The 21,775-nt window shown below is 37.2% G+C and overlaps 1 protein-coding gene across 1 annotated transcript in view; it reads right to left on the bottom strand.

Annotated features, from left to right (window-relative positions):
- The window catches only part of CNKSR3 (CNKSR family member 3), a 139,394-nt gene that overhangs the window by 23,247 nt on the left and 94,372 nt on the right, over positions 1-21,775 (bottom strand). The window contains exons 14-17 of the mRNA XM_072331639.1: positions 13,446-13,483; positions 9,242-9,278; positions 8,395-8,564; positions 1,322-1,395 (exon numbers count right to left, since the gene is read on the bottom strand). Of these exons, the coding sequence (XP_072187740.1) occupies positions 1,322-1,395; positions 8,395-8,564; positions 9,242-9,278; positions 13,446-13,483 (319 nt within the window). The remainder of the gene's footprint in view (positions 1-1,321; positions 1,396-8,394; positions 8,565-9,241; positions 9,279-13,445; positions 13,484-21,775) is intronic.

The following is a 21,775-nucleotide window of genomic DNA, read 5'->3' as shown; positions in this document are numbered from 1 at the left end:
AAGTGCCAACTCAGAAAAAAAGCATTATTACCTTAAGTATTGACCAACATACACCTCTTCTACATTGTTCTAACATTCTGTATTTAAAAAAAAAAAAAAATGTAATCAACAATGTAACAGAGGATGATGAAGGATGGTGGAAAAGGAGCTAGCCAGCTGAAACATTTTAGTGGTGTAAAATGAGAGAAAAATATTTAGCATTTCTTATTTTCTGGCACATTTCCAGTGGGGCATTATCTGTTCTGACTACAGATAATGACCCTTAAGACAACACTGCTTTTGAATTACATGTGCCATACTCATTTGTAACACCCACTTTTCTCAGCATCACACCATGCTTTAGTTGAATATCCATCAATATGACTTTCTAGAGCCGTTTTCCTTGTAAAACATTGTCTCTGGCTCTGAGACTGCATAGTTTTCTTCATATGTTCCTTGTGACCTGACACTGTCTTGTGGAAGTCCACACTGTTTGGCAGAGCCCCAACTGACCAAGCAACCCAGGTCAGTCCTCACAGCTCTCTATTAACTTACTCTATACGAGAAAGCAACAAATGCATTTCCATCTCAGTCACGGAGAGCCAGTAGCTACAGAAGTGAAGGAAAATGATTTCTCCTGGTGCTGTGTTATGACTCAACCATGTTCCTTCTGACAAAACAAACTGGAGCTCCTAGTATTCAAGTTTGTTGACCCCTTTCCCTGGAAGACTCATTTAATCTCAGGAACATATACAGCTCAGCACGGCATGTGACCAGAACAAAAAAGGCTTTGGACAACAGCAACACTCCTCCAAACTCTTGGAAGAGTACTCATAAGCAACTGGAATCAATGATGCACATGGAGTTTGGAGGGAGTGTTTTTAGTTGTATTCACTGCTAAACAAAGTTTTCGTTCTCTGCACAAACTGAGTCTTCAAGTAGAGCCCAAAGCTGTACCACAGCAGTCTAACAAATAGTCTCCACTGAAATGTAAGCATCATTATTTGAATCACTGTTGAACTCCCTACCCAAGAGAAGGCATATAAGATAGATGGTTGTTTATTCAGTGAACAAAGGAAAAGAAAACAACAATAATAGTAATAATAAATTGGCATACTGTTTTACTTTTTAATTGCAGTTTTAGTAGAGCACATCTGCCAGAGAATTTTGAGAAACATATTTGTTATATGTGTTGGGTTTTTTTCAGCAACGTATTGAACATCTCATTATTTATAGAACACAGTAGAGCTCCCTGCAGTTTCACTGTCAGGCACTACTGAAATACAATACTTTGCATCAACATAAAAAATTGTGAAAAATTAGTGCTAAGGGATAAACTTACTGCTTTTTTTTGCACTCTGTTGCTCTGTCCACACTGAAGTCTGGAAGTCTGATAAAACCTTCTGCTTTTTCGGCCTGCAGTAAATAAACGAAGCCAGATCAACCAATTGGTAAACTACCAGACTATGATTCTTAATGTTATTTAACATGCAAGTTCTTGTTTTTAACTTTTGTTGTTGTTGTTTTGTTTTTTTAACTTTTTTATACTATAAAAATACATTCTCATCACCATGGGGATACATTAACACTCTACGTTTTATCTAATATTTGAACAAAAGAACTGTTCCTACTCCAGCTACCCTTCATGCAAGTCCTGTGTACTAGAATGCCACCACACGTCTGTGTGAGAGTGTGAGAATAGGATTTGTTATTCACCTCCAAATATCAAATAATCTGAAGAAGGAAGAATCTTTAACTCATATAACAATTCTGAGATAAATCAGCCCACTTCCTGACCACAGGGTATGTTTTTTCTGTTGTTTTTTATTCTTGAGTACTCTTAATTAAGATTGTGCTGTAAGTCTAACCCAGAATATAAAACAGCGAAGAGCAAAATCTAGGTTTTGATCAAACCGGGATTAAAAGCAACAGTTAGAGGAACCCAACTCCTTTGCAGCGATCCATAATCACATGATATAGTTCAACAAAGAGACCAACCAAGCATTGAGAACATATGGAAAATGAAGCAGTAGCACCTCTGGTGTTTCAGCTGGACTCTGTTAGAGCAGCATCAGCAATCCTGAAGCTATTTGTAGACTTCAAATCCACATTCTTGCTGCCTACAGCTGAAATATTTTCTTTTACTATATCTATCTACATTCACCTAATCAGCCACTAGAGACAAGGACTGCTCCTAAGAGACAAAATCCTGCTGCATATAGTGACATTAAATGAACAAAGAAACAAAGAGCAACAACAACAACAACAAAATACATTTTAAAATGCAGAAAACATTCACTCCTAAAACAATTCTTTATTACTCCCAGCCTTTATCCCTGGTCACATTACAATTCTGAAAATGTACAGAGGCAAAATATACACAACAATTGCAAAGACAGGATAAATAGAGATGACTGTCAGCAACTGAAATCAGATTATGCATGAATATGAAAAGACTATAAAAAGGTGCTCATCAAGACAAGACTTTGATTTTTAACTCTTGAAAGTATAAATCTCTAGGAAGTTAAATATGGACACAGAATGGGTGTTACACTGGGTGGCTTCTCAGTACCTCTGTGTACCTGTTCTTTTCCATTAGGTAAATCACAATATAGCAATCATTCATATAGTTTACATGTATCAAATATTCATAACAGAGATTTATATTTTACCTCTTCACCAGTAAATATTTTAGCCTGCACCTGGATGCTGCACAGGCACTCATGAGGAGAAGTAGTCCACACACTAGATAAGTATTTCATACAAGAATTAGAGCATTCAGATTATATACTGAGCCATTAAATCAGTTGAACTGAGTAACTCAGTGTGGGAACACATCTTGGTTGATCCCATTTATGTAGAGATGGGACTTGGTCTTGAATCACTGACACATAAAATGAGCATCTAATATAGAAGAATACTCTCTAAATTTTTCATGGAAATAGACCTGTTGGCCTTGGTTTCATTTACCAGTATTACTACTGAGAAATCTCCACTCTTATGTAGCATCTAGCATGTTCCAGTGGCAAAAAGTAGATGAGATTCAGTGCATCATATTTTTGCTTTGCGTTAATTCTATCCACGATTTCACAGTTATTTATAAGAAAATTTTTGTGTTTCATTTAATGTATGAGAGAAAGAAAGATTATAGCATGAACTGTAGGAACCTCTTCTTTTTTTAACTACTTGATTGCACCTCAGCTGTGCCATTTTTGTAATAAAAATCAAGTGTTTGATCGATATGTAGCTCCATTACTATCAGACAAAGGGAGGGAGGGGAAAAAAACAGGATATAAGCATTATGGGGTTTTTTACTTACTTGTCATTACAGTCAGAAAATAAAATTTCTAATAAATATTAGGAAGTCATTTTCTTGATCACCTTTGGGATAAACATAACACTGTAAGACTTCTCAGCACTTGCAGTATTTTAAATACTTTTATCTGAAGTGTTATCTTTAAAGTGATTTTAAGTATGCTGTATTTAACTCACACATTTCAGTCAAGCTTCCTTAGGATTTCATTTCCATGCTGTAAAAAAAAGTTCAGATTGAACTAAAATTGACCTGTTTGCTATTCCGTCAGGATGTTAAAAAGAATAAGCTGCTACGTGTTGTGTTGTTTGCTTTTTACATATTTGCTTAACATACAAAGCTAAACTTTTTTCTGTTCTCCACTATAGAAAACAAAATTTCTTCAATCAAAACTGCCTTTTCAAATTCTTGGGACTGAAAGAGGAAAAAACCCACACTTCTTCAATGTTAATAATAATAATAATAAATTAATTATATTAATGAAACATTGTGAAGGAACCCAATGAAAGAGGCAAACAACATTTTTAGTTGGCTTCAAAATATATCGTATGCGTTTTTATTTATGAGGTTTGGTAAAACATTTAATAGATCTTATTCAATATTTGAAGTGAATGTAAAGATGCATAACATCTTAAAAATTAAATAGTGCTGAAAAGTGAAAATCTGTAATTATTGCAGAACAGTTCTGATCTGCAATTCGAGGTACTCCTGAGGGTTTCATCACAGTGTTTCAGCACTGCCCACAGAAGACCTCATGGTTGTTACAGGAACAGTTCAGTACTCAAGCATATTTGTTTTTTTTTTTTCTCTGCCAAGTGAGACAACCTACAGAGCTGTGAATAATTTGTGTAACATATTGGATCAGAAGTCCACAAAGCACTCAGCACTATCAGCTGACATCAATGGCTTTGTATCATGCATGTGAGCAGTTACTGTGACTCAAAGGTGAAAGGTTCCTGTTTCTAAAGACTGCAATTATACAGTTCCTGGCAAAGCTCTGTGAGTGGGGACCAATTTAAATGAAGTGAATGCAGGGAGAAAAAACAAAGAGAAGTAGTGACAGTGGATCACAGCCTGCAACCCTTTGATTTCATATTTATATTTCTTTTCAGTTGTATCCCCATGACAACCATCATTAACACATCCTGGAAAACTGTGTTCAACCTCAACTGGAAAACCAGTCAAGCTGTCCTAGAGGCACATGGTGCAGAGGAGTCTGGGCCTCTGTCACTTTCCAGCCAGTATTATCCAGGTAGCTGCAATAAGCACAAAATCATCCAGGAACACAGGATTATATTGGCTAAACTTCACCCCTTATCCCTCTTCATACGCAGAAGTACCGATTCCTTCAAGGTTTTCAGTATGAGTCAACAGGAAAGAAGTAAAGCCACTGAAGGGTGGACAGGATCACACACCATCCTTTTTAAACCCATTTTCAAGACATATGACTATGGAGAGCAGTGGTGAAAAAGGGGAAGCAAACACTAAGAAAGCAGCTGTGCAAGGAGTCTGGCTTTCCTGAACGCATCCAGAAAGTCTGACTGCTCAAATTCATTTTCTAATGTTTTTCTATATCTCCCTTGGAAAATGAGCCCTTCCCTGTTTTCTGCTACACCATACAGCTTTCCTTGCCCAGACCGTGGGAATATCCACACTGCAAATAAATGACAGTATGGGCTTATCTGTCTCATACGACATCTGTGCATCATAAAAAGAGCAAGCTTGTGTGGGAACATGTTTCAGAGCAGCCTGCCCAGCTCTGCTGAGCCTACAGATGCTATAACATCATGAATCTTAATACCTCAGATAGACACTGAAAAGATCATTTGGATTTTTCTGTGTGCTCTGCTTTCAGTAGATGAGAAAGTTGACCCTGGTGTTTAATTTCTGACCCTTCTCAGCATTTTATTATTTTTTACTTTTGGGCTGTGGCTTTTTTTTTTTCTTTTTTCTTTCTTTCATGTTAACCTGAAAGAGCTACTGTCAGCAAATGGCACCCAAAGTGTTCTATATTGACTCCACCACTCTGCCTAATATGGAAGATCCAGAACCAGTGTGAACCGAAGGCAGATTAAACTCAGGCAACAGAAACTTCAAGAGTTTCAGAAACCGCCTCAAGACAGACTTCACCAAGAACCTGATGTCAGCTGAGGTTACCCACCCGAACCTGCGATAGCACGCATTCAGTTAAAAATACCACCCACTCCTTATTTTCTCCAGCTCCATCAGGGAAAAAAAAAAGTTAGGTCCAGCACCCTGTTGCTATGCTACAGTTGCCAGTGTCTGGTTGACTGCAGTTTCTGCACAGGCACTAACAAAACACATTCCTGTTTCTCACAGGAATGAAACTGGTCAGGCAGAGCTACGAGCAGTCAGCATAGCCCAATTCACTTGACCTCAACGCCATCCTCCATCACTGCCTTTTACTTCAGATTGAGAGGCCCACCATGGGAAGTCTCTAGTGTGTGAGAAGCAGGAATCCTTCTTCAGCAAACCCAGGTGTGCTCTGTTGGTTGTCCTGCTGTGACCAAGGATTAGCTGCACTGAAGATGAAGGCACGAAAGGCAGGCCAGGTACAGAAGTAAATAGAAATAGCAAACAAGCCAGTGAGAATGTCACCATTCTTTTTCCTTCATAGATCTCAAGGGGAAAATATTTCTGAAAATACAGTGTGTCAAATTTATCTTAAATGTAACTCCTTCAGTGGTACTAAGCATAGTTCTAATCTCATCAATTTAAGCAAGTATATTTTAGCAAAGGACACCTCCCTTATTTTCAGCATCCTACAGTTAACTGTGATTCTGCAAATGTCACCTGAATCTAAATTTATGCAGAGGCCGCACTTTAAGTTGTCTTTTAGATTTTTAACATAAAATAATGTGTGAGAGTCAGCGGAAGTTGAAAGCAAAAGGTGCTACCAGCTAGCACACTTCCAAGAGGTACTGTGATAGGTGAGAAGTCAGAAGTACTTTGTAGCCGTGTGAGCTTCTCAGAGTGAACGTAGCTGCTTGGAATGAGGCTGCCACCTGCTCTTCAGCCTTCTTTATTTTGGGGCAGTCAATAAAAACAGGGAAGGAGATATGGACTGAAAGAATGAGTTCACCTAAGCGTCAAATGCAGCCTTGGAGCACTGGGGTCTGCACAACCCTGGCTTCTCTGTATCCTGAGAGGAATTTACTAAAATAAAAGGAAGAAGAGAACTTTGCACTGTTCTCTGTTCACCTTTTTCCTGCAGAACGGAACATTTGCCATATATTGCCTCATTATTTTATTTATTCAAATCTTGATTACTCCTCAGAATCATTTCTTTCCAGCCCAGCACTTTCCACATTTAACATGCCCGCCAGCCAGCCAGCTCACCTATCTATTACCATTGCACTTGGTGTTGAAAGGAAGCTCAGACTGCCAAACACCATAAAAATAATTAAAATAAATAAATAAATAAATAAATAAATAAAACAACCCACAACCAGTAGAGTTGCTTTCACTTTACCACCCAAAACAATATTTCATGTCAATTTTAAATGTTCTTTATATTATTTTTTAATGTCTGTTAAAATTTTTATCACGATAAAGTTGCAGCTAAAGGGAAAATAGGAAATACTCTTCATCAGAGAAAAGATATTTTTTTCCCCTCTTTTACTTGTACCTTGAATGAGATATGTAGAGAGATGGGGATTATTGCTATAGGAATAAACTTGTGGAAAAATCCATACAGCGTTTAACTTGTTAAAACACCCTAAGGTTAATAACGCTGGTTTCTTTAATCTTTCATCCCTTGCAGAATCAGGGACATCCTCATTTCCAGAGCAGCCTTTTTGTATTTAGGAAATCTGAAGGCTGATGATAATCCTGCCCTGAATCTTTTCATTTTCAACCAGTGATGTGAGAATCTGGTTAATGTTCTGAGCACTTCAGTTCTGGGCTCCGCCAGCCCATCCTTAGAATACTATAGGAGCTTTTTTAGAAGTAACAGTGCAAGAAAGTGAAATGCATAACAATATCTGAATCTTCCAAGGGCACATAACACACTATATCTGCTCAAGCAAGCTGAGCTGTAGCAAACAACCTGGAATAAAGTCAGCTAATCCCTGGGATCCACTTGATCTTACACTCAGCCATAACTTCGCACTGAAAAATCATCTGAAACCCATGTGAAACACACCTGCAGAGTACCCTGAGTGCTGCAGCCAGGTGCAGAACACAGTCATCTACAGAGGGGAATCCAGAGTTACTCTGGAGTGACTTTTTCCCCCCCTTTTAGTTTTTAATTCCTAGTTTCTTTGATTGATTACATAAATTCAGGGCCTATTGTTCTTTGGCTCAGACTATTTCCCACTCACACTGTAAATGGAGTAGGCTGTTCAGGTTGTGTTAGCTGGAAGAGAAATGCTATCTATGAAAGCTGTCCTGAGGAAAGCTCATCCCTTGAATGAAAAGCTGGATCTTTAGATCAAAATACTGTTTCTTCTTATACATTTGAATTTCAGCACTGACTCTTTAAAGCAGGACATTAAAATCAGATGAATATGAGAGCCTTTAATCCCAATGTTCTGAGTGAGACATCAGTTAGATGAGATGTAAAGTCACTACAGAGTGACAGTGCAAATACCTGCAACCCTACCAACTCAAACAGAGAAACAAACAAACAAAAGCAATTGCAAATAAAGAAAGACAGGCAAAAAAAAAAATACAACAACAAATAAACTAATGAATCTCAGCATGGAAGCAGATGTAGAAAGAAGCAGGAGATAGACTTCTGAAAATCAAGCTAGTTAAAAGTCAGGAAACATTCCTGCTTTGAGTTTTGGTAGCAAGTGTCTACAAACTGCGTGACCCAGGAAAACCTTTCCAGATTCAAATGCCAGCTGTGCCTGCAAAGATCAGTTCTTCAAAGGGCAGAGCAAGCTGCAAATTAACATCTCTGAAGTACTCGCTGTACTAGAAAACACAGTTATCTGAATGTTTCACATTCATATAGATGTTCCCTCTATGTCAGGCCTGAGAAACAAAGTACTTAAACTGTGACCCCAATACCCCTAATCTTGGTCCCAGCAAATACCTCTCATCCATCCCTAGAGGTGAGTAGATATGGTACTCACCAGCTGACTGCTGTACCAATACAGCGATGACTCCTTCAGCACACACCAGAACTTTTTCCATTTGTTGCCAATGAAAGCTCCCTTTTCCTTCTTTTTGTAGAGCCATCCTTGGCAATCAGCTTGCCCCAGTTCTTTACATGATATCCTGCGTCGACTCATTATAAAGAACCCTGTGCCGGTAAAAATGTAGCAGTATGTTTTTTAAAAGTAAATAACCAGGAAAAATGCTGCTGGTAGTTAAAGATACCAGCCTTATTTAGTGATCTTAACAAGTCATCCAAGCATATCTTAAAATATACTTAGAAGTCGTTCTGTTTTGTAACAGCTGTGACAGTAACACACATGCATTTGAAAAGGCATTCGGATGTGCATTAAAAAATAGTAAGCCATAGATAATGCAGATATTAATGTTAAGGTAATAATATACAAGCTTTTGTAGATTATATATATACTCCTTAACCTTTTAAGAGAAACATGCATGCATTCCTCTTCACGCAGCTGTGCTGAAAAGCAATACATCTATTTAAGTCAGCAGAGAAAACTATTATGCCAAGTACATGAAAACCGCTGGTGTGTGTGCATGCATCTGCCAGATTCTACCTCATCTATTTCCAGCTTTGAATCAATTAACATACCACAAGGATTTTGTCCAAAAAACCAGCATGTTGTCATTTCTTTTTTTTTTTCTTTTTTTTTCCCCAGATTTGGTTCAAGAAACAGTAGAGTTAAAAAGCAGCCTTCTACCAGCCAAGCAGCAGTATAAAATCCTCACCCTCCCAAGATCAAGACATACTAAGAAAATAACAAAAGAGGAAGAGAATAGAAAAAAAAAAAAATCTCTAATTACCTTGACTTTTCTTTTTTGCCTTCTGACGCAAGGGAACCTGTAAGAAATGCAGGAAGGAAAGAAAAGAGGAAATATCAGATTGTGTTGCAACATTTGTCTAGAAAGGGGAGGGGGATACTGAAGAAGGACGTGGTGGTGATGCTGGTGGTGTGTGCAGGGTGGAAATACATAACTCACTTGCTGCTGAGGGGATGTTAGTAGCTGAAGCAGAAAATGTGTTAATTAGAATTGATGTATGCGTAGTTGTACAAGAGCAAATGTAACTCTATCATATGTATGTCTGTCTGCCAGTGCTTCCTGTTTCACACCCACAGGCAGCTTCTTTGCTATGCTCTTGCCTGAATTGTATTCTATGTAAAGTTATAAAATAAAAGTTAGGATTCAAGCATTTTAATGCTACCATGAGGGGCATTTACAAATATGGACTGATAAAAAATACATGGCTGGACTTTGATTGTCCTTTAGCACATTCTAAGCACTCCTGAAAAAGAAAATAATTTTTTACTCCTCTTTATTTTGTCATATATATTTTTAATACAAAGATTGTGTTTCTCCCACATGAGTAAGAGTTTAATAATATTTCAAAAAGAAAAATAAATAAATCACACGAGTTTGGCAGATTATCCAAAACATAATGCATAAATACACCAGGGTCTTGTCACACTATATATGAAAACCTTACTCACTGCAAAAATAACATAATCTAATTACATTTACTCCTTTGCAGTATACATATTTCATCCTATGTAAACAAACAGAAAATGAAATTAAAACAGGAGATGAGAGACCAAGAAAGAGGTCATCAGAAATCCAGGATCTGGGTTTTAGAGCAAATCCTCCACCAGCCGGCTGGTTGACTAAGGACAAAGCACTTCACTTCTCTTGATCTCAACCTTTCCATCTCCAGCATGGGAACAAAAACTTTCACCCTGTTTATTTTTTTAAGAAAGGTTTTGAAACATCCAGATGATGAATGCTAGGTAAGGTGATGCATGGTTTAATATACTCAGCCACAATGTTGCTATGCAAAGCTGGTAACTACCTGATCCGCTGCAGAGCTACGCTAGGAACATTCCTAATGCAGTCTCCCAAAGCTAACAAGCAGCCTTAGAGCAAACAAAAGCCTTTTTCACGTTATTCTTGAAGGATTTGATAGCTCTTCTCAGCTGAATTAAAAATGAGTAAAACTACAATATCAGAAAAAATATCACAAGAAACCACTGGTATCAGTACTTACAAGAGCTGGAGTGTCCTCTAACCAGTTATCCTTGCAGTATATATCAGAGAGCAGAACTGTATATCGCAAAGTTCTGTGCTTATCTGGTGCTTATTTGAAATGACCTGAGGCTTAACCAAGAATGAATAATCTCAGACTCCTGTTTAATCATCATGTATTCTTCTCCCAGCTTGCCTATTTTTTTCTTAATTCTACCATGATCTCTCAGTCTCTCCAACTTCTCCATGACAACAAAGAAAAGCAGCGAGAAAACACATCAATTGTATTGGAACCTCCATTATTTTCCCATCCTTCATGGGCCAACTTTCATATTTTCAATTTAAAAAAAACCTAATGCTTTATTTTAGGGCCCATGGAAATAGCACATCCTCAGTGAATCAGTAGATCACACTAGTCACACTAGTCACTAATTCCTTTAGTTTACCAAAGTGGCATTAAGGAAAGCAAATAAGAATTAGTTATCTTTAAGCAAAAGCTATGAAACAGAGGGATATTACACCTTTGCAAACATACTACAGAGGGGTCACTTCATCTTTAACCAACATAAAATTGTAAAATGATAAGAGAAACCCTGACACAGGATGTGGCTCTCTGTAAGCAACTGAGGAAGAAGTAGGTCTTTCCGCTAGTCTTATTGATGATCTAACACGGCATAGCATGGCCTTTGGATCATTCGTAAAGAGAAGGTTAACGTCCATATTACCTAAATCTCTGATCTCTGCTAGGGGCTGCTTTATATATTGGCTGAGGTGGAAAATGATTACCCAGTAAGAGATAGGAGTAGCAACATAAAATAATTAACACATCTATTGCATTTATTATTCAGTGGTGATGATTGTTTCCTCCTGGCAGTTGACAGGGGTGATAGATCTCCATCTCCTTATATTTCAGTCGAAGAGCTGGGAGACAGAGTAAGGGCTGTTTCTCAAGATAGCATTACATTTAGTTTGACTGTATAAAATCAGTGACAAACCCATAATAAAATCATTGTTCAGTGACATTTCATGAATTAAGTTCAATTTATCCTTTTCTTCACAGGATTCCTGAAAGAAAACATAATTTTTTTAACAAATTAATCTAAAATAGGAATTAAAATTCATCTTAAATATATATATATATATATTTAACATGAATATATATATATATATCTGTCATTATTCACAAGTGGAATTTCTAGTTCCAGAATGCAACAAAGGAGTAGGCAATGAAATCTGGTATTGTTCATCCAAACTGCCATCTTCAATTTTGTAGATCTTTGAAACAAAACATTCTCTGCTGCACCACTGTTTTTAGTTGAATAGATGGTTTATGAAATAAATAAATAAATAAATAAGAACAAAAATTAAACCTTAAGCAATCAGAAAAATCTGTCTGCATTAATCTACCATAAGGTTCACGTAATGCTTCACCAGTTGGATTCAGTTTTCCACAAGAACGTCAACACATCTGCAGCTGAAAATCTTTCCTCAAAATGTAAATTAAATGTTCCCCCTCTGAAATTTGGCATAGGAGAGTAAAAAAAGCCAGGTGAACAGTGGTTAAGAGATACATTTAAGTTTCAGAACTAGCAAGGGGCAGCACCAATTCCGAACAAAGAGAAAAGTTTGAGTGTGGGATACAGAGTTACCAGTAAAACCAATACTACCACAACAAGGGGCATAACAGCAGTTTCAGAAGCAAACATACTTTAACTTCCAGACACACATACTCACTGGAACAACCATAACTGAACCAAATGTCATGATTTCACCACAGTTCTGACAACAATTGATGTTTCTCTGTAAAACTCAATTTTCTGATGGCAAACAATATTCACTATCACAGGCTGAGCAGGGCAAAACAGAAATAAGAAGAAATCTATTTCTCTCTGCAGGACATGTCTGAAAACAGTCCTAATACAGGTGTGACATAAATGAAAAACATTAGAGTTAGTGTAACCTCAGCTGTAATTTGTAGGCAAGGCTGTCAATACTGGGTATCTTTCCATCTTTTTTTTTTTTTTTTTTTTTTTTTTCTTTGTAGGTTTTGGGTTTTTCATCAGTTTAGTAATATCTGGGGGCTGGAACAAGATAGGATACTGATGCTGCATGAAAACACAGGCTCTAAGCTCACTGCCCATTATTTCTCCACTTGGCAAACATACCCATGGGCCAGCTGCAACTAAGTGTTGTTCTCAACCAGTTCCGTGCCAGGTTGGCTCCATCAGTAAGCAAAAAATGTACAAGAGAAGTGATATCTTAAATGAGAGATTTTGCCTGTTTAGAGATCCCATATTTGATTTGAAACATCAAAGTATTTGAAGTATGTAGCACCTTTGTCACATATTCCTAGTCTCTTCTCCAAATAGGTGGTCTTGAGCAATTATCCCTGAGAATGAAACTTAGTTGGGCAGCATCCCCCTGAGAAACTGCCAAGAAGCAGTCAGTTCTTGTCCTGGAGATGATGCTTCTTGGAGACTATGTGGAATCCAGCTTGCGAGTGCTCCAGAAGGAAGAAGTGGAGAGAAATAGGTGCATGAACAAGCTGTTTGTGGGGGAAAGAAAAGTTTGTTCAATGAGCAAAAGCAGGAGCATTGCTCTAATACTGAAGACCAGGCTTCATGTCTCCTGAAGTTCAAGTCATGAATTATGAGTCTGAGAAGATATAAAAGGCTATGATCAACAGCTCATCTTCTACAGAGCTATACTTTTCTAAAACCTCAAGTGTCCTTGCAGAAGTGTGTCTAAGAAAAATCATTTTCTAAGGTCATGTGCCCTAAGTTATTGCTTCCTCATCCTTTAAAGTGTAGGACTTGGAAGATGAGGCTTCAGGCCTATACAACAGACTCCATTTCATCTGAAGAGTAGAACTGGAACAGCCTGTGACTGTCTGACCACTTGACCTGGCCCATTAGCAAGATCCCATTCAAATATTGATGTTCTATAACCTCAACTAATCAGTAACTGGCATCACTTCAGATATACTTACAAGGGCATTCCCATCAGCTTCCATGAATGGTTTCAAAGCTTAGAGAGAAAGCTGTAAAAAGAGAAGGTTTGTTTACTTTAGTTCCTCTTTATATTTTCATATAACATTAGTCTTGGCAACAGAGTAAAAAAGATGTTTAATGTAATTTGTCTTGCCAACTTCATACTTCCTTCTACTCTCACTCCCTCAAAAATAGATCATTCCTTAAGGTAGCACTGTGTTACATAAAATAATTTTACTGATATAGAAGCCAACTATCAATAAGAACCACTAACTCAATATAATCCAAGTTTTTCTATTAAATAAACATACTAAAATTCATTAATACATTTTTATGGGAGCTGGATTTTGTTAGCTTGTTTGTTTTCAGGGCCTTTTGATTGGTTGGTTAGGGTGTTTTTAGAAAATGAATAGATGTTAAGTAAATCTTGGAGTGTCTTTTCCCCCTTTACCAATGTGAAAGATAGGAATAGAATTTTTATTTCCACTTCAGCTGAGTTATTCAGTGCTTTCTGAGAATTTTAACCAATGATTCTGCCCCCTCTCCTCAATGTAGGGGATTTAATAGTTCACTACCTTAAAACAACCTGCAGCTTTCCAGTCTAGACAGCAAAATCTGTGTAGTCCAATAGCATATAGTTTGTATTCCAGGGTTAAACAGGTAACTAGTAGATTTGTGTACACAATTTCATTTAGTACATTAATTACAGTCAGTAGTCAATTCCCTATGCATTTTTCCTTAAGTTGGTAAAATGAATATATAACAAAAGAATCTGTATAACAGAGATAGTAAAGGAAAACATATCAACTGCTTTGTTGCAAGCAAAGTTCCTATAAAACTCATCTCTCTGTGTATGAAAGAATCACTCGGTGAAACAGGAGAGAGTAGAAGAATGCTGAGGTGAGCAAGAAAGGATTCTTCAGAAGAATTTCTAACAAGAACATTTTCCTGTTATTAAAACAAATTATTTAAGATACGTGCCATTCCTCCTACATAATAATTGTTTTACTTTGAAAATAAAATATTAGGAAATAAAAACCCACCTACTGGCTTCCAGCAATTTCAAACCAAAAATAGAAATACAAACAAATTGATATTTTTCTGACTCTCAGTTTCTTCTATGCAAAAATAGAAGGACACACTTTCTAAAAGTGGCTCAAACTGAAGTATTATGAAGATGAGGAAAAAATTTACAGCAAATAATTTCAAGGATGTTTAGAAATAATAGCTATTATAAACAAGCAGAGGAAACACCTTTACTTATGCAAGCAAATTAACATCAACTTCAAATGCTGGGCCAAAAAGTAATGGAATAACAGCCAAAATTATACTAATTATTATTACATGTGGACATTTTGCCTGTCAATTCTTCATTTCATGTATGCTTTGGGGTTTCAGGAGCAAGGTGAGTGTGTGTAATTACACAAACTGCACAAATTTGAATCAGCCACTATACAAGAAGTGAGAGGAAAAACATTAGTTAATTGGCAAGGAAATGTTTCTGCCTGTGTGACTTGTGCCAAAAGAGTTGCAATGGCTTCCAGCAGGTCTTTCTCAGTGACTTTAACTCAAACTTTTGTTTGGTTTCCAGAAACCAGCTAAGCATTCTTTGAGCCAGTATCCAGATTTCAAAAGCAGTATTGACTTCTGTCTCATTCTAATTAAGCATAAAATTTATCACTCCCTGTTTATGGAAAGGTGTAAAAATATGTTCACTAATGACTGGTTCTCATATAGATAACCTAAATATTTCCCCTAAATAAAGCTATTCTGGATAAGTTACACTGTGAAATAGCATTAAGATTTTTATGCCTACTCAACTGCTGCCAAACCAACATTTAGGAAGGGCATGCCTTGTTTATCACCACACTATAGTAAAGTGCTTAATTTCAATTCTTCACAGCTGTGCTATCAGAGAAGCATCTATCCTTTCTGAATAGATTATTAGATTAAGAGAAGGAATTTAACAAACCATCAGGAGACAAGGACTGAGTTTACACCACAGGGAGTCTGTACTAAGTGGAATAGATGCAGCAGGAGAACAAGTGGCTCAGACCACCTCATTTCATAGCACTCATTAAAGACTACAGACATGCATGTACATATCCTGGCCCTGACTCAGGTGGACATTAAATCTGGAGTATCACCTGCAAAAGGGTACCCTAACCACCAAGGTGAGGATGTGGTGTTCCAGTCCTCCCCTTAAGCCCCCAGGATTGCAGTCAGCTGTGGTGAATGCTGATGGAAGATGGAGCAAGTCAGACAGAGATAGAAAATAAAACTAAAAACAGTAGAAGTTCTTCCACTTCAAAGGGCTTTATAATGGAAAGAACAAACCTTAATCTCCCATTTCCCATATGTAATTAATCTACTGGATTAAATCCAAATAGGATGGTTTTACATTATCAGTTTGCAAACCTACATTTATTTAGATTTATTTAGAGGTGTTGTTTCATTTCTCCCTGAATTGAATAAATTATGCCAAAAGCAGTTTCAGGTAGAAGGTTTCCAATTCAATTTTCTGAATGTTTTTTTGTTTTGATTCAACAGCTGAATTATAGATATCAGATTGCATATCTTTATTTATTTGTACAGCTTCACTCCTGCTCTTTCAAGAGGAGTAAACAAGTAGGTACATGAGAAATAGATGTTGCAATGAATGTGGAAACACAGCAAGTGACTTATCAGAAATATCTTGCAATCATTTCCATTTCACTACATCATCTCTTCTGAAATAAATAGAAATATCTCTGTTAAAGATCAAAGGCAAAGTTAAGTGAGGGAAAAAAAAAAAAAAAATAAAAAAAGAGAGAGAGAGGAAAAAAAAAAAGCTTGAAAAATAACCCACTGATTTTCCAATGATTCTCATTTGGGGAAAAAATAAATAAATAAATAAATAAAAAGCTGTCTTAATCCATTAGTAATACTCTTTTCGTGGAAGTCAAAACCTACATGGCCTGACACTGTCTTACGGGTTATTACAATGACATTGGAATAAATCTGCCAGACATGCCTTCCAAGCATCCCTCAGATGACATCCAGTGTGGGTATATGCATTTGAGCAAGATATTTGAGATATGCAACCTTAGTCAAACTAATTGTATTGCAGAAGCACCCAATATGTGCCTAGCTCAGTTTCTATTCAGATAGCACTGACACAAACTAATCACAAAAATTCTGTTTTTGTCAAGCACCAAGTCAAGGTTACAAAAAAATCTGGAAAATAAAGTTTTTGTCTTCCATTTCTCATATTGGTCACCATCTTTAACATATCTGCTGATTTAATGTTTGGCTGCCTACCACAGTCTGCACTTCAATGGGCAATGAATTGACAGGCAATATGAAATTAGCAATAACACTACAAAAATGTCCCTAGAAAATCAATGATTACTTAATCACCGATCTCATTCAGAAACATTAGGAATAACATTGCCTCAAATTAATTATAGCAGTGCTCGAAGCACTGTCCTGTGTCAAGGAGACAGCCTTATATAATAGTCCTAAATTATCACATTACTTCTAACTGAGGTTGCTGTAACAATGCAGGGGAATACAGGGGAAAAATTATCACAATGATTAGTAATTGCCCTTAGGGTTACTAGAGATCAATTTAATCTGCAAGAACCTTATCATTTGCTACTAATTAATCAGATCTAGTCAGTTATTTAACTGGTTAATTAAATGTCTAAATCAATTGTCCTACTTGCACAATCGATTTGTGATCTGCAGATTTTTTTCATTTCCCAACTCACGAGGAAAGTCAGGTATCGAGCTGGTGACATGCAAAAGGGCAAACAAGCACTGACGTACTTTTGACAAAAGCTCGTGGACAGTGCCACCTCAGCTGAGTCCCCATTACTCTGTATTTCCAAATGTAGATGAAACTACACCTTTGGTATTGAAAAGAACGAGCTTATTAAAATATAATTATTTAAAAATAAGTCATAATTGTCACAGAATACTTTCAGCACTGGCCACAATGGATAAACTTAAGCATATTAAATAAAGATTAACGGCTGTATAATTTCTTATACCAAGCATAGCAGTAAAGAGATCCATCTGCCACACAATAACACTATTAGTCATAACTTTAAATTAAAGGTATTTGAAAATGATTCGCTCCCCCACCTGCAAGCAATTCAAAAAGAAAACTTCTGGCTCTGTTTGGGTGAGAGCCAGGATAAACTGGAACAAAGTTCACTGTTCCTGCCTCTGAGACAAAGAGTGTTTCGAGACATTGGCCTGATGGGATGACGGCCAGCCTTGGTCAGCTTGTCCAGGGAGCCAAGAGTGAGTGGTGGGGGACAGGCATTGACAGCTCCAAGAAAGCAGCTGGCTTCTAAAGGAAAATGGCTGGGAAGAAAGACAAGTTTCAGTAGAAGAGAGGAGCTCCAGATGCCTCTGGGATTTTCCAGATAAAAAAAAGAAAAGAGAACACAGAAATTAGCAAAACATTTCTGCCCCAAATATGAATTTGCATAGACTCCTTACAACATGGAGCTGATTCCTAGAGCTGTTGTGCTTTTGGAAAGTCATGGAAATCCCAAACAAAAACAAATAACATAAGAGAGTGCATCATTCTGTTCTCTGTTTTTCAGATCAGCCATTCAGCAAAAACAGCCTTGATGGAACATGGCAAAAACCAACCCCTAAAAAGCAAATAAGAGGGATGTCTCCTCATCACAAAGGCTCAGGACCACATTAATGCTAAACGTGAATGGTGGCAGTGGCAGGAACCTGAGCTATCCTCACTGGAAGTCTACTTTGAAAAATATTTGCTGTGAAGGCATTGCAGAAGGTTTTATGCACCTGTTAGTTATAAAAAGTAAAAATTAAAAAAAAAAATAAGAAAGACAGCAGTAATCTACTGCAAAATATTTTGTAAATGTGGATGGAGATGAAGACTCCAGGTGGAAAAGGTGGAAAAAAAGTAAAGGTATTTTTATCAAAATGAAACAAATTTGCTAAGTCAAGAATAATTTTAAAAAAAACCTTCCAAGTGGAACTGTTCTTTTGTTGTGTCCTCATCATTCCTCAGAATCCTTTCACAAGGGACAGGAAAGGAGCCTGTTTTGCACATCCTAACTTCCTGCTCTTCCCCATCCCACCCAAAGACTAAGCAACTTCAAGGCCTCCCCCTAGAAAACAGTGGTATATTCTTCTTGGATATTTTTTAATTGTCCTCCTCACCCCAAGTTACCATATGTATGTAAACTGGCCTCAGAAAATGCTGCTGTTTACATATCCTGAAGTTGAGGTGTGAATCTTCTCCTTCCTTTCACCCAGGCAATCAGACAGTGCTGACTGCATCTATACAAAATGCCAACTACTTACACCTTCAGAGAAACATCAAGAGAACAGCTTTTCAAAAAGCAAAGTAAAATCATTATACTGATCCTTATGAGGATGAAGGAAGAGACAGATTTTTTCTTCGATCAAAGACTTCCACTCCTTGTTTACCATTCACAAACAAACAAACAAACAGCATGAGAACTGCCTGATTTTTCATTAAGGGGTCAGGAACACAGAAGAATTTATATTCTTTCCACCCTTCACAGTACACAAAGTACACAAGTGGTACTCAAGTCACACTGCTACAGTAGAGCAACCCTAGTAGGAGGTACAGCAGTAGCTAAGTGTCCTGACAGACTGCAGTGTAGGAGGGTGAAATTGCTCCTGGACTACAAAGAAGACTGGTTGGCCATAGGAATAAAAATTCAGGAGAGAGAGAATCTTTCCTTTGAAGGAGAGAGACTTGGACTTTAAATTGTCTGAAGTTTTGGGAGAACCACAATGTGGTGGAATAGAGAGGGAGAAAGTTCGGTATATACTGCTTGTGACATCTAAAACTCAAAACCTTCTGAGAAAATCTAGAAATTTTTCTAGTGAAAAGTTCAATTTTTGGTTTGCTACAAACAGTTCAGCTGCATTACTCCTTTAAAGAAACAGTCCCTGCTTTACTTTCAGATTTTACTGCAATGAAGGGAAAGAAGAGAGTATGCGCATGCATGAGCTATTATCATACACTTTGTCTCCTTTTTTGTTTGGATGAGTGTAGGCTGATGTAAAGTAGCTCTGTTTTTTTAACTTAACTCCTATATAGATATATTTAAGTTTTACAACAGGAAAACAAACAGCCAAAATAACTAGTAGACTTTCCACTGATAATAAATGTTAATAAATGCAAAATAAAATTAGCATTAGCAAATATTTAGTAACAGTTCTTGGCTATAATAATTACAGCCTCAGTAGTTAATCTTATCTTTGTGATCCTATTTCAACTAATTATTTTTAATTGTTAGTGAGTTTTCCTTCTCCTGCCATGTGCCATTTTGGCAACAAAACCAACCATGTTAGAATAACTAATTAATGAGCAATAAATGCCTGGAGAAAAGCTACCCCATGCTCAGTATTTCCCTTTGCAGAGCTATAATCTATACCAGTTGAAGAGTCTGAGACTAATACGGGGATTTGAAAGGTCCATAATTTGTCTCATTTGAAATCAGCTCACTTGATGACACAGCTTTCAACACACTTTTTCTGATCTCTCACACTTTCCTCAAGCAGCACGACACATCCTGTTTGTGCTGGCAGCTATAGAGCTTCTTGTGCCTTCTGACCAGATGTTACAATTTAGGACATCCATTTTGCAATCATTATCAAGACCAACATGTTTATAATTCTCCTGCCCTGTTAAAGTCTTTGAAGAGATTTGAAAAAAATTGAAAAGTCTCTGAAAGATTTGGATACAGCTCCTCTACAAACATCAGTGGCAGAACACAACTGAGTTACTACTGATGTTACTACTGATGTTGCTTCTCAGGTACATGGGCACAACCAGAAACACCTCAGCAAGGAGACATGGATGTGAGGAGAGTATCTGAATGTAAAATCTTATGCAGTACCAGTAAACACTCAATTTCTTGAAAAATCCAATACTCCCCATTCCTTAAAATCTGAACTTACACACCTTACGTTACATTCAGTAATGAGAATTAACTTGAAAGAAGTCTAAATATGAACAAGAGAAGCACCACACTCAAGCAAACCTAACATGCCAAAATGACAACCTTAAATCCTATCAACTAGTGTGAAAGTTCTGTTAAACGAAGGTGTTGACATGGTAACAATGACAACGGAAGATTTTTCATCCTCAGGATATCATAAGTCCTGTTTTGCACTTCCCTCCCACAGTCTCAGAGAATACAATGTTTTCATTGAATAAACCAGAAATCTTGAAAGAAAATAAGCTTAATAAACTTTCTTAAGAGAATACACAGAAAAAACAAGGGGTAGAGGGTGGAGGTTTATCCAGAAACATAGATTAGATTAAATGGTCTAGTGACTAAATGACTAATTAAACAAAAATAAACATTTCCAATTTGTGTATTTCCCCAACATAGGGGGATAAAAAACATTAAGTGGAATCAAACTTTAATAATAGAATCTTAGAATGGTTTGGGTTGGAAGGGAGCTTAGAAATCATCTAGTTCCAACCTCCTTGCTATAGGCAGGGACACCTCCCACTAGGTCAAGTTGCTTAGAACCCCATCCAGCCTGACCTTGAATGCTTCCAGGGAGGGAGCATCCACAACCTCACTGACACCTGTTCCAGGGTCTCACCATCCTCACAGTAAAGAATTTCTTCCTAATATCTACTCTAAAACTAACCTCTTCCAGTTTAAAGCCATTTCCCCTTCTTCTCTCACTGCATGCCCCTATTAAAAGTCCCTTCCCAGCTTTCCTGTAGGGCCTCTTCAGGCACTGAAAGGCTACTGTAAGGTCCCCCCCACCACAGAGATTTCTCCAGTCTGAACACCAATAATGCCACAACTAAATTTCATTACATCCTTGTTCAAAAAGGTTTGGACGCCTACCTGTGCAACGTGGTGCAGGGGGGTTGGACTCCATGATCTCTAGAGGTCCCTTCCAACCCCTAGAATTCTGTGATTCTGTATTTCAAAATCTACTGAATCCTTTAAATATTAACTTTATAACTTGAAAACAAGTGAGCAATAATGTAAAACAAAAAAACCAAAAAATCACAAGGAAACCCATCTCTTGCGGAATAGATTTAGCTTTTATCCTCAGTACATGATTTGTTGAGATTTTTGAGGAAGAAAAAAGCTAAGCTATTTCAGCAAGAAAAACATAGTACTTAAAAGTCAAAGGACTTTTAATTTTATCTTAAATGTCTGCTACTTCAGAGTTTATGCTCCAGTTCTTAGCAGAAGAAAGTGAGCTGACCACAAGTATTAGGACAAAGGAATGCTGAAATACTGAACTCAAGGTAGCCACGGCTGAAACTTCACAGGGTTTTGTAAGTCAG

Source organism: Excalfactoria chinensis, chromosome 3 (genome assembly GCF_039878825.1).
Source record: "Excalfactoria chinensis isolate bCotChi1 chromosome 3, bCotChi1.hap2, whole genome shotgun sequence".
Taxonomy (NCBI): Eukaryota; Metazoa; Chordata; class Aves; order Galliformes; family Phasianidae; genus Excalfactoria; species Excalfactoria chinensis.
This window is presented reverse-complemented; position numbering and strand designations above follow the sequence as displayed.